The sequence below is a fragment of the Lygodium microphyllum genome, chromosome 13 (genome assembly GCF_053477565.2).
Source record: "Lygodium microphyllum isolate KBCC chromosome 13, Lygodium_microphyllum_v1.1.10, whole genome shotgun sequence".
NCBI classification, from domain to species: domain Eukaryota; kingdom Viridiplantae; phylum Streptophyta; class Polypodiopsida; order Schizaeales; family Lygodiaceae; genus Lygodium; species Lygodium microphyllum.
In genome coordinates, this window is record NC_141147.1 from 150951921 (window position 1) to 150968821 (window position 16901).

Genomic DNA, 16901 nt, shown 5'->3' on the forward strand with positions numbered 1-16901 from the left:
GTAACTTTTTTAGAAGGCAAAAATAAAGATAGGTTGCGACTACCTTGACACAAATACAAGAGGATAGGAAAGGAGTTCAAAAAAAAAAAAAAGCGATACTATCTTTGGTAGTTTGTTTGGTACCCTTAGAACATCTCGCGCTAGTAGAGCCACAAAACCCATAGTTGATTGTTAGGAAACATAGAATCAAACATGGCTGCTCAGGCTGTACATAGATGCCTTATCAGCTCCTCTAAACCTTGCTGGTAGTAAGACAAGAGTTGAGATCCCCACAAAAACCTTCAAAAACTTAAAATGGTTGAGTGGGATATTTCTCATCTCGTGTGAATTTCCTCCCCCACACCATATTTACATCTTCAAAATGTAAGACGTTAGGGAGAGAGAGAGATATATATATATATATATATATTTCCCATCTCGTGCGAATTTCCTCCCCACTACCCATTTACATCTTCGACTATATAGAGATAGAGAGAGAGAGAGAGAGCGAGCGAGCGAGCGAGCAAGCTTAAACACATGCAACGAGTTGATGGCGAGAGTGGAAATAAGCTCATGTCCGAGTATCTGTTTCACGTCGATCGCCTGCACGACGAGGCCTTGTCGCGTGCCGAGCAGAGTAGTGCGTTGTGCCCTCCGATCACTCCCTGATGAGTATGTCCTGGCTATTGATGTGGGCACCAGCGGTACAAAAGCTGCCTTGATCTCCTCCCATGGCACAGTGGCCTTTTCGGCATTTTCCCCTCATCCTCCACCCTCTCCTGTCATGTGAGCGTTTCTTTCCTCAAACGCCCACCAGATTAGTTGTTCACACAACCATTGTAGTGGTGATGTACTTAGCTGCTCTTTATAGAGTTCCTTGTACTTTGCATTTTACCTCAAGGGGATTTTCTCCTAGGTGTTTCTAATAGAAATTTTATTTCTCTGGGAAAAAGTGTTGACACAATACAAAATTCATGAACATTTTTATCATGTGAGTGGCCCACCATATTAGTTCTTCATACAACCATTGTAGTCGCAATGTACTTAGCTACTCTTTATACAATTCCTTGTACTTTGTATTTTACCTCAGGGGGATTTTCTCAAAGGCGTAATTAATAGAAATTATATTTTCTTGAAGGAAATTGCTGATATGATAGAAAATTAAATTATCCAATATGGTGAGAGCCTTCCCCACTAGCTAGTCCTTGCAATATTTAGTTTAAAACCATTTCATGGACACTTGAAAACGTGTCAAGACATTGTAGCCAACGGTTGGAGAAGATGGGATCTTTGCAAACCCTAGCCATTGATCTATTGTGGGCAGGAAACCTTAATTCTGATTTGCTGTGAAACAAAGCTTGTATAGCCCGAGGGAGAGATAGGAAAAGAAAGAGATTGATTCCCGGTTGTCCAACGCCTTGGAATGGATGCAAAACACTCTTCTCTTACTGTTTATTGCGAAAAATTAGCATGCATGCATCTCCTTTTGTTAATACAGCTCTCTAAACTTAGGCTGCTCCAAAAAATGAGAGAAAAAGAGTGAAAGAGAGCCTTGAAATAGCAATATCACGTTTTCAAAATGAATAACCAGTTGCTTCTAATCGTTTTTGATTAAGTTGCTCTTCATTGGGCGAAACTCTTAATGTAACTCAATTCCAAGGTGTAACCTTTTAATTTAACGAAAGTTTCACATTACACCTTGTTCATTTTGCCTTGGCCTTGTTTCACATAGGTTATATGTTTATTCACCATATTCACCGGTGTTAAATCTTTTATTGCATGTACAATGGTCACTGTGCCAAGAAGTTAGGGGTACTAGAATCATAGTTCATGTTACTTGTATCATTAAGTCTATTTGTCATTTTGGTGATATATTGTTAGCAGATATATTAGTTCATGGTTAAGTCTATGTATGTGATTGGGTTGGGCACATATTTTAAGCATTTTTATTGTGTACTATTTATGTCATTTTAGGACATTTTGATGCTAGTCGGCCCGCATTTAATGCTCGCCGACCAATTGTTATTTAGGGCATATTTATGGCCCATATATTCTATGCTCCTTCTCCTCCTTAGTCAATGCATTCATCACCTGGAGATTCTTTTTGGTGGAGAGAGAAGCCACTGCCGGTGCCTTCACAACCAATGACTCACATTGGATCTGTATTGTCTCATGTCTTGTTATATGGATTCCATTTCTCGAGCATTTGTATGAGTTCTCTTTTTTTGCAATATTCTTTTGTTCTCTCTTTCCTTTCTCTTGCATCTTGTATTCAACAATCTATTTTAGCATATGTATATGCTTCCATTGCTACATCCACTTTTGACACAAAACCCCTTGTTAGATACTAACAATCAACTCCAATTACATGTGTGTACAAACCGATAGCATACTAAAATGACCGATACATGTTTCTTAGTAACTAAGCATACTATTGTGATTGCATGTATTCTCAATGTATAGTTGTCCATACATGTTTGCAAGTAACCGAGCATACTGCTATTATACTCCATGTATTGGCAATGTACAACTGTGCAAAATGGTAGTCACTGTACTAGTAAACAATCAATCACAATTGTACATATCCATGGCTATCAAAGTGGTGCTCATTGCACTTGTGAATAATCAAGCAGAGTTGTAGTCTACCACATTGATCATAGTAAGTCTCAAAGCTCATTGTCTACTAAGATGGAAGGTTGTCACAAACCCAATAGCTTCATTTAGGTGATGCAATTTTTCTTATAAAAGTATCTATCTCTTGTCTCAAAGTTGGCCAAAGAAAGTCTTGATTGCTTTCTTAGTAGCATCAATACATTGATGTTTTGCTATTGTAAACCAAACTATTTTTGTCACTAAAGATGACGATACATTTTAAACAATCCATCCCATTCAGTTGTCAAGTGCAACATAGCATATGCTTTACTTGCTAGAGATCCAAACACACCAAGCTGCTACAATGAGAGATTCACCCACTCCCATGTCAGTTGTGTATCATTCTCAAAGCTCACACCTACAATCAATAGATTGGTGTAAAAAACAGCCAACCAACATATGCGAAAGCCCTCAACACAGTTCCATGATGAAGGTTGCAAGATCATGAATACAAAGGATTTGACAAGCTATAAACAACTGCATAACAAGTTCATGTCATAATGCAAATTTTTCTACCCTGTGGCCATTCCAAAGCCTACTTTATGTAAACATGCATTTGGTGTGACAACACAAAGCAATATCCTCAAGTGCATTCCAAAAAGGATAGCAATGATCCATGAGCAAAGAAACCTCATCTGACAAATGTCACATTACAACGACTCACATCTCTTGCTTGTTCTTGATGAACAAAAGAGAAAACCATACAAAAATCCACATGGCACACTCTAATGTTTTCACAAACACTATGCTCTACTGGATACCTTAGTCACCCATAACGGTTGCTTTACAAGACTTTTGCCCATAGCCATGGTTGTTTCAATAGACTTATGACCATAGTCATGGTTGCTTCACTATACTTATGCCCATAGCCATCCTTAGAGATCCGTGCTGCTTCACAAGACTTATGGTGATAGCCATCCTAGATCCACACTAGTGACACATCTTGAGAATAGAAGCATTCCATTCAAGTTAAATAAACATGCATTTAGTGCATAATATAGTTGCCCAAAAAGTATGATACTTAGTGCCATGGTAATCATCCATATGCAATTGCATAATAATATAGAGTGTCTAGAACACAGATCATGGTAGGTCTCGAAGAAGATATATTGTTAGCATGCAATACTTCAAGTATACATAAAATACACCAAGTGACCATAGGTTTTTGGGCATATTTGACTAGTAGGAGTGAAAGTGCCATTCCCCTCTTAAGCATCAGGCAATTCTCCTGATCTATGCTTTGTTGAGCATGATGGAGCTACAACCAAGATTGGCTCCAACTGAAAGGCCTCAAGGTAAAGCTGCAACAAGTGAGGTGAATTTGCTAAGTCACCCTCTTCCATCCACTTCGTAGGTGCATAGTTATTAAACTTCACCATATAATGATGAGAAACTTTACCTTTTACCTTATAATCTTTAGCCTTTCCCTTAGGTGTTAGATTTTCATAAACTAGTGGTTGCAAATATGAAGGTACAAGAGGTACCACTCTTGCATTTGTATCAGCCACACCCATGTTTGGGTTATTAGGACCAGTCCCTTGAACTTTGTATTCCATACTACCCTACCTCTTGCATGTCCATACAAGCCCGATTGCAACCCTAGCTGTATGCCAATATTTCCATACATGCCATGTTGCATTCCTAGTTGTGCACCATCAAAAACATTACCTTGTAATTGCTGCAAACTAGGCTGTAAACCAGCAACATAAGTTGCGTTCCAGGACCACTTGATGCATTGCCATCCCTAGCTTGGAACATTGAACCACCTCTGAAATAGCATGGATATGTAGATGGTTTCTTCATAGTCGATTGCCCAGATGCGTGCTGAAAATTATTCCCTTGTGCATAGACTAAGGCTATTGCCCTTAATTTATAAGATCCCAATAGCTCAAAAATGACATATCGAGTCTGGGTATTTGCTTGAGGGCAATTCTGGAAGTGCCTTCTCGAGCTTCTCCTTTGGAAAATGGGCCATTAGATATCTGCTCATCTTGTTTGTAACCACCCTCCTGGTACTCTACCATACTATCTCTCTATCCCTCTAATAGCTTGGGGGCCTAGTAGTGGACCCAAGCAAAGCTGCATAGCATTGCATAGCTATGTGTTTTGCCACCAAAGCGCCCTATGCAAAGCATCCATTAGGCATCTCCTCTCTGGAGTCTTTGAACGCCTTATCTAGAGCTTTTGGCCTTGTGGTGAAAAAGAAGTCTTTGTTAACCTTGTCACCAAATTGAGTCTAAAAGGAAGCTCTCTTGTGAAAGCTATATTGTGATCTAGCTTCCTTCATAGCATCAATCTTTGCTCTCACAATGTGCATCCTCTTAGTTGTTCATTTGTACCTTGGCCGTCTCGTCTTGACTCTCTCCCCTCTGTAGGGCAGCCAATGATGATTTGGTGGATCTCTTTTTCTCTAGAAGGACTTGTCTCCTCATTGTGGCCTCCTCCCTGAGGAAGGAACTGATCTCCTATAGGCTCTTGTCCAAGTCAGTATAGCTGCTTGTCCAACTATGAAGCCTCTAGATTTCCAAATATGTGTAAGTGACTATCTAAGATTGTCCTCATAGAACAAGTGCTCTAGAATCTTGATAGTAGAGTGAGGTCCTCTGACTCTCTCAAAGGGATGTACCTGAATTGGTGAGTGGTTTGAGAGGGTCATGTTAGGTATGATGCTTGTTAGGCCTTGTTAGGCTGCCCCTGTCATGGCCTAGTCATCCATATATAATTGGTTGATCCTAGAGAAAGTCCTGGCTCCTATTGCCACGTCTTTGCTGGAGTACTAGAGCAAGCTTGTGGACCTACCAAGCATGGGTGTCGACCATTGATTTGAAATAAGAGTTGCTCCTCGGTACTCTACTCTCCTCCTCTAATAGTTTTTGTGCATCTACCTCTATTGTCCTCAAGACCCTTCACCATATTAAAGTTGCCCCTTCTACTATCTAGTGATCTACCTATGGTAGAGATTGACTCAGGTTAATCCAAAACTCTCATCTCGCTGGCCATGTAGGGCATAAATGAACAATAGACCAATAAGTGCCTCCTCCACTCTTATAGAGACCCACATGGCTCCCCTTGGAATCACAATACTCCAACCCTCTACCAACTAGGTTCACTACTCCCTAATGCATCCCCAATGCACATACATACTCTAGCCTGTATCTTTGAAATTCCCATGACTATTGCCTAGTAAGTGTGACTTTGACCTAGCAATAGCTTCTTGCGGCATTGGGATATCCTCTAGGATTGGCCATGCTATTGGAGAAACCAACACAGAGTATAAGCCTACCTTCTCTTCTCCTTCATCTACTCTTATGTATTAGCTCCGATTGTTTCTACTTCTTTGCAAGATTTTGGTGAAAATCAAGAAGAAGAAGGAAATCTATTCATAATAGTCTAAGTCCTAAAGAGGACCTTTATCTTTATGTAAACACAAGAAGAGGTGTGTAAGAAAAAATCAATGAACCCTTCTGTAAGTTTTCCTTCTTTATATTTTCCTTCAAGTTTTGTTTCCCTAGGTCATTTTGAATTTGGTATATGATCTTATTCTTCATTTCCATCTTCTTCCACATTTCAATTCCAACCATTAAAATCAGAAAATCAATTTAATGCATTCATATCTACTTTATCCACACCTCAATGTCAAAACCCACCCTTCCCATCCATTTTTTTCACTGCATCACCATTCACACCCATTCACTTTCCCTTTTTACACCCACTGTGACATCTCACATCACATTGGGGGGCTCTTCAAACAAAGGCATAGCTTTTAGGATCTCTATATTCTCACATCTAGGTGGTGCAAATGCACGTATGGGGAGGCTCAATCTCCATCTCACATACTCGGTATTTTCCTTGCATCGTATATCCTCCCAAGCATCCCCAAGTGTGGATCAATTGGTACCATAGTTTGCCAACATGTCCATACCTAGTGGACCTTTAGGTTATGTTCTATTGCCCTAGTCGACAATTGCTTAGGATTATCGGGTCTAAATGCCTCCTCCATTGGCACCTTCTGGAAACCCTCATCCTAGTTCTGCTTATCCATCCCACCCTTCTATCCTCCATACCCCTCTTTTCCGACACCTCATAGTTCTTTGTTCTCATTAGCCAAGCATGCATCCATTGACAAGTCTTGTTTCAACGGGTTTAACTCTACAACTTCGTCAAGTTTGATGAATGGTGTCGCAGGTATTTCTCATGCAGGCAATAAGTGTTGGAGGTGTGGCAAATACCAGCCAGTTGGGGACAGCTGTAAATGCAGTAGTAGAGGGTGTCACAACAGGTTGCCCGCAGCAGCAGATGTGTGCAGCAGTCTCAATAGAGTCCCAAACTAGTAGGGTGGCAGTAGTAGACTGAAAATGCAGTTGTAGGATGCTGGAAATCAGGTTGCCCACCTGTGTAGTGGCTTTGGACAATAGGAGCAGTTCTCGAGAACCTCTACAAATTGAGGTATCCTTTGGGAAAACTGACATGAAATGGGTTTTGGGGACAGGACAGAAATAGGGATGGGGACATGAATTGCTATCCCTTGTCACCATGAGAGGGGGCTGTAACATGGGGATGAGATTGGGATAGTATGGAGACGGGATGGGAGAACCTAGAAAATGGTCGTCCCATGTTGCTTTGCCTTCGGGGTGTAGTGGGTGATGAGAAGGCTGAATGATGGCTGTTTGGAATGAGGGATTGAAGATGCATAAACACAAGACTCCTATTTGTAGAGGATTGGGGGTGCATTTTTCTTACTATAAAAAATAAGCCATCTATTTTTGGTAATTTAGCACATTTGTTTTTTGGGGCTGTCTTAAGAAGAATAAATGTGTGCTTAATGCACCATAATTATGATTGCAAACCAGAATATAAGCGGCTCAACATGAGGGTGTAGACCAGCAAAACAGAGCAGTAGAATGTCTTTGGAGCAGTTCCAGTCTTGTGTTTAGAGTAATAGGGGTGGGATGGAGCAGTAGGAATTGACTTCTAGTAGTAGCAACAATCGCCCAATCTCTTAGCGATGTTGTGGGATGATGAGGAGAAAAATGTGGGGCTATGGGAATAATGATGATGGCTGAAAGTAGAGAGAAGATTTTGGTGCCTTTGGTGAAAAAGGTGATAATAATTGGGATAATGTAGGATGAAAGAATGGCCTGCCCGTGATCTCTTTTTATAGGACATTTTGGGCCAGTTTTCTATAAATCTTCTAGAAGATTGTCTTTTGAATTAATTGTCTAGAGTTGTGGATTGGGGCTATATGAGAGCTAGCTATGATAAAATTAACCTAGACTAATGTCTTAGTAGTTTAACAACTTCATCTTGGGTCACCATGAATTAAAAGTCGACTTTTACAAATTTGGCCCCTCCTAGAATGCATAGTTGAAGATGCATCATCGAATTGTGGGGAATATTGAGCTATAAATGTATTATATGCTGATTAGCTACATTGAATAGCCCCAAAACAAGCTTAATTAACCAAATTTACCAAACTTTCATTAAAAAAATGCGTTCCTAGAGAGTGCCTATGTCCCATAAGCCAAACCATTGAATAGCCCCAAAACAAGCTTAATTAACCAAATTTACCAAACTTTCATTAAAAAAATGTTTTCCTAGAGAGTGTCTATGTCCCATAAGCCAAACCAGGAGGACCCATCCAGCTATACATAGACAGGCTGCCCACCATTGAGCCTCAATCTTGTTTTTCTAGTTTGCACGTATCTTCTCTTCTTTTATAAATAATGTATTCTCTTTTGAGAATCCATGATAGACCAATCACAACTTAGGCAAGGAGAACAAACTTGGGGATTGAGATAACAATGGGGCTAATTATGTTGAAGGTGGTAAGTAGGTCCAATTGACTGACATGGTCCAGCCTGGGTCTTACCGAGGTTATTGTGGCCATGCCAATACTCATGTGAGTTTCCAAACTTGACAATTGAGGTCATTAGGCTCCAAAAAGAAGCCCATTGTTATATATGTGGCTTTTTTAGCCTCTGAAGTAAAATGTAAAATGCAGTCTTGAAATTCTGATGTAATATTTAGAACTCCTATATTTTTAATTAGTTTTTTTGTGCCTTTCTTGGATGGTGGCTTGAGCATTAATGCCTTAATATTGTCATCAACATGAATTTCGCTTGTGTTTACACTTTGAAACTCTTATCTTAGACCTTCTAAAATTTCTTTGTGACTTGATAGGGGTATGCAAGCTAGCGCTGAGCAGGATCCTTGTAGTTGGTGGATTGCAACAAAAGATGCCATCAAGAAGTGCATACACAATTCTATGTTGAAGGAGTGTGGAATCAATTCCTCCTCAATTCAAGCACTTGCAATAACTGGGCAAATGCAAGATGTAATAATTGTGCCACAGGTTAGTGAATTGGTGGCTTGATTTCTCCTAGAATATCTTTGGTCACTTGGCTTGGAATTCATTGCTAGTGATACAAAGGACAGGAATTATGGGGAATCATTGCAGGGTTCCTAACCTAATTTTGATACCGTGCAAAAATTATCAGAAAGTTTGAGAGTACAAATGCACAATGTAAGCTTACATGCATAAAATAAGTATGATGGATGTGGGGAAAACTCTGACCAATGGCTGAGAAAATAACATTAGGAGTAATGGACTAGATTGCTGAACTGGTAGTGACCTGCTAAGCTGTTATGATCTGCTGCCCCTCCTCCCTTTTCCTGCTATATTCAGCCCCTTTCCTTCAACCCTCTGTTAACAGTCATGTTGTCCCTTATCTCTTTTTGTGTCCATCTTCTGGTGTGAGCCTTAGACCAAGTTAGATGAGGACATTTGGAGCTTTGGCACTGGGCATGTCTGTCATCTTTTTGATCCCCATCATGTCTGTCTCTGAGAGCCCCACTTTTACTTTTTGTGGCAGCTTTGCCCTTTTTTGCTTATCTCTTTTGCTGGTTGGTCATTCTTTCGGGCAGCAGTTCCCCTTTCTGTTTTTAGGGTATTTGGCTGGTCAGCCCATTTTCAGGCAGGTGGCGCACCTTTTTTGCTGATTGGCCCTGTTTTGGTACAGCCATTGTCTTGGGCATTTTCCTTTCTTGTAGATTTTCAAAGAATGTGTTTTTGGAAACACCTTAGTCCATTGCTTGCTTGTTTCAAACACCTTAGATGATATTAGTGTGCCATATAATTCTGGGTCTTGCAACTCTCCTAGAGGGACAATCCCTCATGTCCATGGTGTTGAGAATTCCATGCCCAATATGGGTAAGGTTAAAATGCGTATATTCTAGGTATATATTTTTCAGAGAACAGTTGTCATTTCTCGTTCCTTGGAAACACCCAAGACCATTGTTCTCTTTGTTGGAAACTTGTGAGACTGTTGTTTGTTTGTTGGAAATACCTTAGAGGATGTAAGTGTGCCCTATAGTATTGAGTCATTGCAACCCTTGTGGAGCTGAGAATGAATGATTTGTGTAAGGTTGATCACGTGTCTTAAAAATCTTTTAGAAAATAATCTTGGGCTTGCCCTTTCGATTGTTATCTTTGCAATAAATGAATCTTATTGTTGGTTAGGTTGGACTAGATTTCCAAAGGCAGGCAATATTGTACTCGGATGCTCGTGCAGTGAGTGAAGCAAATGAGGTACTTTTCTATATTGAGCGAGTTGAAGATATGTTATTGTTTATTGAATTTCTTAGTGGTGAATTGTGTGTAGTTTTAGAAGTAACTTGTCCTAACATAGCTTACGTTGTTGGGTAGTTTTGCTCATTCTTCTAACTGCTTCACACCCTAAAAATGATTCTAAATCACCATGCAAATTAAGCCAATCATTAGTTGACCTCGTTGGATTAGATGCAAGAACCACAATAGCTCTAAGTTGTCAAAAAGGTTCCAACTTAGTTATCTCTTGCAAATTCATGTTGATCCCTTTGCTATAATTTTCTCGGAAGTTTGAATGGCTAGTTGTATTACTAATGGAATTTTTTTTGTAGGTCGCCAATATTTTAGGGGGAGAGAATAATGTAGCTCGTTTGACTGGATCAAAACAAGGTGCAACAAGGTTGTTCTATTTATTAAGTTTAAAAAAAAGGTGTAGCTAATTATATTACTCAAAAGCATTTTACAAAGAAGTACATATGCTCAATATCTAGCTAGAAAATCAGAGAGCTATCTGAAAATCAGAAAACAAGCATATATACAAGCCTTTCAGGGCAGTCTGGGGGAGATGGGGGATAGAAGCCATGGGGGTGGGGTGTGTGGAGTGTATGGCCACTTGGGGCCTGGCAGTGTCGAGCATCACCTTGTAGCTGATCCCATTGGCCACATAACGAGTTTGTACCTTTGTTAGGGTTGCATATATCAAGAAGATCTCACCTTCGAAAAGCAATTGGCAGTGTGTCTTCTAGATGTGAACAGTGCCACCTTGTAAGGCTCCCAATGATCTCCCAGGCACAAGAGCTTGCCTCAATGATGAAGATTGTATCATGCATCTCTATCTCATACAAAAGATGGTGGCCATGGCTAATGGCTGCGAATAGAAGGTCCCCCAAGAGATGCATCAGAGGCTAGATGCAATTTGATGGAGTGGTCGGCAAACACCTCTCCATACCAATTGGTCTACTCGCATAGTCTCCAAGTGGTATTATGGGCTTGTGGACTCCATCCTGTTGCATCCATCCAAGCCAACTCCTGATTGCTAGGCCTCCATGTGCTAGAAGCCAAATAAAGTAGGACATTCTCCTTAGCCACTAGCTGTCCCAAAGGCATCACTAGAAGGTCTGGTGGAAAGCATCCATAATGCTTTTCTTTATCTAGTGTTTGCTATGTTAGGGTGTCCAATCCATGTTAGCGTGCATCAACGAATGCCTACCAATTTGGGGTGTGTAAGCCAAGAAACCTTGGGGCTTCTTGGTGGCTGGCTCAAGCCACACAATGTTTATTTTATACTTTCCTTCTACATGCAAGAGACCTCAAAGTTAGATAACCAAGATTTTTTAGCTTCACAATGTAGACTTTGAACATAGAGATCCTAGTTAGAATCACAACTAAAAGAACCCAGAGGATACCTAGCAAGCTAGGTTTTGATGTTGCCAATAAAGTTTTTAGGGAGTGTTTGGTGGAAGATATCCATCAAATATTTCCTCTCTAAGGTGGTAATTATAGGTAAGCCATGTGTGTGAGCTTAGAAGTCATGAGAGTATCTAGTGGTAGTGTAACATCTTGTTTGCCTTCTATATGTGTTGAGCTCCCTAGATCTTAATGTCCTTAATGTGCACATAATGGGCACTACTACTTTGTTTCCTCCAATGTGTCCACACCATGTTTGGCCTGCTTCATTAAGCTGATGGTGTGATCATGTGTCATGTCTCAAATATGTGACTGCTGTGGATTACTAGAACCGCTTTGTATTGGCTGATCCTCCTTGATTTATAGGGAACCAGATAGTTTGGTTTCAACCCATCATTCATGTATTCTCATCTTCATCTCCTATTACTCAATCATTTGCACTCTAAACCTTGCCTTGAGAACATTGCCATAATGAAGACGTCATTTCTTTCATTAGCATGGAGACACGGATCTAATCTAGATAGAGCAATGGCCATTCAAAAGTGTTTGGTATGGCCTCTAGCCTCAACATCAATGCAGAGAAGTCCATTTTCATAAGTTGTACAGAGATACACCTCCATGCTTTGGATTGGGATTGTTTCTTGAGGAGAGATCACTAGACATGGTGGATATTCCATTGGGGATGTGGACCCTTGGACATTCCTTGATTGGATGTCTTCATGCATTCATGACAAGTCTATGTATTAGAAATCTTAAGGCTGGTCTCTACCTGTGCGCCTCAAAGTTGCACTGGTAGTGATAATAGGTATGATCTCCTATTTCTTTCCTTGTTTCCTTGGACACAGAAGTCATTGCAAGAATTGGTGCAGCCAATTCTTTATGCTATGGAAAAAACATCGAGTCTTTCCCACTTGATTGCTCCCTGGCAGGTGATCCTTCACTCAACTACTTGGTGTCTCCCTTGACTCTAGAAAGGAGGCTAACTCAATGCATGCTGAGGTCCTAGTCACATCCAAGTTGCACACGGAACATCGTAACTTTAATAGGATGGCACAATTGGGTTTAAGGACTGTTGCCATTCTTTGTATTGGGCTTATTCTTTTTGGTGTGTCTGTCAATACTTTTGGGTTCCTCACAATTATAGGCTGATTTGGACTAGCTTGCAAGAATGGATTTAGCAACGTTCCTTTTTGCTTGCATTTCAGCCTTCATCCATGCGCTTGGACTAGGCTTTTGTGTGGATAATTTTTTGGAGCTATCAGCGAATGAGGGTTATCATGAGATGGTTGAGCATAAGAGATGGAAAGCCAACTTCCTTCTTGGATAGGGTGGTAATACCTGATTAAGCACTTAATTACAACAATCAATAAATGAGCATAAACTGAAATGCACACTTTACCTTAGCAATCTTGGATAGTAGACACCCTGTTGGCCCCAAAATTGACACCCCTTGCGGAATTTGTTTAGTTTATATTGCAATTGGATGGAGTACAACTGAGATTATACAATCTCCTCTGTTGATCCAAAAGCCGTGGCTGTCCAAAGTGATAAGCAAGTCTTCTGGGCAATTTGTTCCTTGAATTTCACCCAAGACTTGTACAAATTGGACCCATGATTGGCCAAATGCTGCCCCAATATACAATGGATGAGTTGGCTTTTGAAATCCTTGACATTTCCTTGAATTGCAGGTGTTGGTTTTAGTGTACAATGCCCTTGATTGATGGCATAGGTCCCAATGTGGCTGCTAAGCCCTAATTTTTGGAGAGATTTAGGGTTGATAGTAGAAATTCTCTTGCTGTCCAAATTTGATTGTGATATTTTCCAAATGGTTGAGAAATGTTGAGATAACCTGGAAATGGTCTGGAGAAGGTGAAAGAATGCTACAGAGAGAGAAATCACACTCTTTCAGTCTATTGCATTGGGTGTCGTGCTTTACTCTCCACACTGTCTACTGCACTCTTAATTGAGCTTCGATCCTCTCAATCTCTCATATTTAGTATTAGAGCTTAGTTTAGCTTAGTTCAACTTTGTTTAGCCTTTAGGAGTGCTCGTGAGCTCTAGAGGTCTATAGCTCGACCTACTCTGCTCTTAGTACCTGCAAAGTGCCGCCCTGTGGTGCTCTTTCTGGAGTCTCCCAGCTAGCGCCAGTAATCCTACCCACTCCGCCCGCCTGGACTGCATGCGCCCCCCCAAATTGCTTGCGCCGCTAGTCAGCCAGGGAGGCCGCCCGCCAGCTTGCCCGTACGTGCAGTGGTCTTGTGCAGCGTTGTCCTGTGCCGCCTGTCCGCTTGGGAGCCCGCATGACTGTCCTACGCCCTTTTGCTGGTTTGCTACGTCGCTCTAGCCATCTGCACCCGCTTGCTTGTCTTCCAGCGTCCCTGTGGCGCTATGCTACCCCAGCGCCAATACACCACGCCTTGGTCTGCCGTGTCCACAGCGCCCCCTGCGACTTGGAAGCCTCCATTTGTGCCCACTGATGACGTAGCAGCCAACACGCCTGCCACCAACAGCTGTGACAGCTCTCTATTGTCAAGTTCAAGGTAAAAAGACATTTTATAGTCAATTTTTTATTTCAAATCTTATTCGCAGGAAAGCATTGTGCTTGGGCAGCACATCTTTGCATTTGCAAGTGTCTGGGATACATTTCACACAGGGATTTTGTGAAATTTTGGAGCTTTTGGGCTTTGTGAAGACATTGGCAAAGGTATACAGTCTCAATCTGAAATAGACTGTTTTTGACAATTTTGGGGTAAGAAATTTTGGCGCTTTTGCTCATACAGTGTTGCTGAGCATTGAATGCACCTTGGACTACGTGTATTACAGACAGTTTTGACAGTGTACCTCAGTGTACTAATTGCAGCAAGCTATTTGCTGTAATTTGTGGAAATTTTGAGATTTCCAAGTTGGTCTAGCTTGGACATTGCTCTTTTGCTTCTTTTGGCATTGATTATCATGGCAAATCAGGGAGGGGATGTATTTACCTATGTATCCAAGGGGGATAGATTGGATGGTAACAACTACTCACTTTGGTCCTTCATGATGAAGAATGTGCTGGTTGCGAAAAATCTTTGGGACTATGTCAGCTCCTCCTACTCCTCCTCCAGGAGGACGTGGACAACGGGCACCTCAGCTTGTTCAGCCTGCTCCACTTCAGCCACTTCCTCAAAGATCAGCAACTTAAAAAGCATGGGATACATGAGATGCATAGGCTTTGTCGCTGATTGCATTGGTAGTTCAACGGTCCATCATCTCTCACATTCGGTCTGCAACTTCTTTACGAGAAGCTTGGCTAACTTTGGAGCAGATGTTTGCTGGTAAGAATGAGACCTGCATCTCTTTCTTAAAGAAAGAGCTTGAGATATTGAAGATGGATGAGGGTGATTCTATGTAGGATCACTTGAACAAAATTCAGGACTTGCGTGAGCAACTTATGAATGTTGATGAGTACTACTTAGATGCACGACTGATATCTACTACATTGAACTCATTATCTCCTTTGTACTTGGCTTTTCATATAGCCCTAAACCTCACCATGAGGATTGCCCCACATTCGATTACTTGTCTTCAATTAGTTAGTTTGCTTCTAGAGGAGTAGCAAACAAGAAGAAATAGTGGTGTGGATGTCATAGCCTTTGAGCAAGCTTTTATAGCAAGATAGAAGGGCAAAAGCAGCCAAGTAAAGAATGCTCCGCAGAGCTTTGGGACTTCAAGTACTTCATAGGGTAATAAAAAACAAGGGGGCACGCAAGTCAAGAAGGGAAAATGCCAGAAGCCAGGCTATTACATCACTGAGTGTAGAAAGCGCATCGCTAAGGAGAAGAAAAAGGAGTCACGAATGTCTGTTTTTGATGCTCCTTCCATTGCTATTGAGTCAGCGTCCTGTTGCAGACAGGAACTATTGCTTTTACCCATGCAGCTATGACTCTTCTTGGGCTGAGAGAGCATTTAGCTCTATTGAGGATGCATGCACTTGATTTTTTGACAGTGGTGCTTCTAGGCACATCACATCTCGTAGAGATTTATTTGCTTCTGTTGGTGCAACTCCAGTTGGCAAGTCTGTATAGTGTGCCAACAATGTATCATACCCTGTTAGTGGTATTGGGGAGATTGTGCTCACAACCATTGATGGCTTTATTCTCTGCCTATAGGATGCTTTGTTTGTGCCAGGTATAAAGAACAATTTGCTCTCTATTTCTTCTTTGGCACATTGTGGATTGCAGGTCATCTGTAGTGTCATACAATTGTGTGGTAACAGATGATTGGCCCTCCCAAGTGGGTTTGTACCTATGAGACACAGACACTTTCTAGGAACGCATTTCTTTTAAATAAACAAGGTTTCTTCATTAATTAAGCATTTTTTGGGGCTGTTTTAGTAAAGCTAATGCATTTTTAGCTCAACATGTTGCTATAGCCGGCCCTTGGCTGCTGTCGCTTGCACTTGGGAGCTTCAAATCTGCAGTCGCCTGTTGCTCGGTCTTCTCATGCTGTTTTTGCCCCAAAATGTCCTCTAATGACTGAAAACTAGCATAACGGTTGCTCCTCTCTCTCTCTCCCATAGATTGAATGCACTGAATGGCTCTTCATCAGCCCCAAAAACGTTTTTTTCACTTGTAGGGGTATTAGTGCCAAGTGGTGCCCTTCTAATACCATTTTCTAGCAATTTCCAGCCATTAAATTAATTTTCCAAGTTAATTAAATTAGAAAATTAATTTTGGCCCTTCCGATCCTACCCAAAATTAAATGTGCCCATCCATAATTAAATTGGGCAAGCCATTTGCAACTTGGAGTGGTTCCCAACCTCAATTGACCCTTTGACTGGGATTAATTAATTAATTAATGCCTAGTCCCTAGTGTCACTACTGCCACTTAATGGTCAATTAACTGTCCTATGGTGAAAATTTACACCAACTAACAACCAAAGCCCAGCTAGCATAACTTGTCACAACTTTTGCCTTTGACACCCATTGTATTCTCGGGGTCCTTGGTTTGTTACCATGAAATAACCACCACCTACGTGCATCACATGTCCCTTGCAACCTTACACATTTGATTATTAATTGAATTAAATGTTACTAGCAAGATTGAAACATCTCAAAACTTTCATGTCCCCATGATAGATGGGTGAATGAGAAAGCGAATAAAGTAGTCTTTTGGTGATAGTAAAGCTAAGTGGTATGATTTGTTGCTTCAATGTGGAGCTCTAAACTTGCCTCCTAGGGGAATGTTTTATCTAGAGGCTTCTTATTGGGGGTTTTTA

The 16901-nt window shown here is 41.0% G+C and overlaps 1 protein-coding gene across 3 annotated transcripts in view; it reads left to right on the top strand.

The window, feature by feature from the left end:
* Positions 1–446: 446 nt before the first annotated feature.
* LOC148027351 (uncharacterized) overlaps positions 447–16901 on the top strand; it is a 143924-nt gene continuing 127469 nt past the window's right edge. For all 3 annotated transcript variants that reach the window (XM_087691915.1, XM_087691914.1, XM_087691916.1), the window contains exons 1-4: positions 447–765; positions 8812–8983; positions 10151–10219; positions 10570–10637. In XM_087691915.1, coding sequence (XP_087548041.1) covers positions 530–765; positions 8812–8983; positions 10151–10219; positions 10570–10637 — 545 coding nt within the window. In that variant the 5' untranslated portion in view covers positions 447–529. The remainder of the gene's footprint in view (positions 766–8811; positions 8984–10150; positions 10220–10569; positions 10638–16901) is intronic.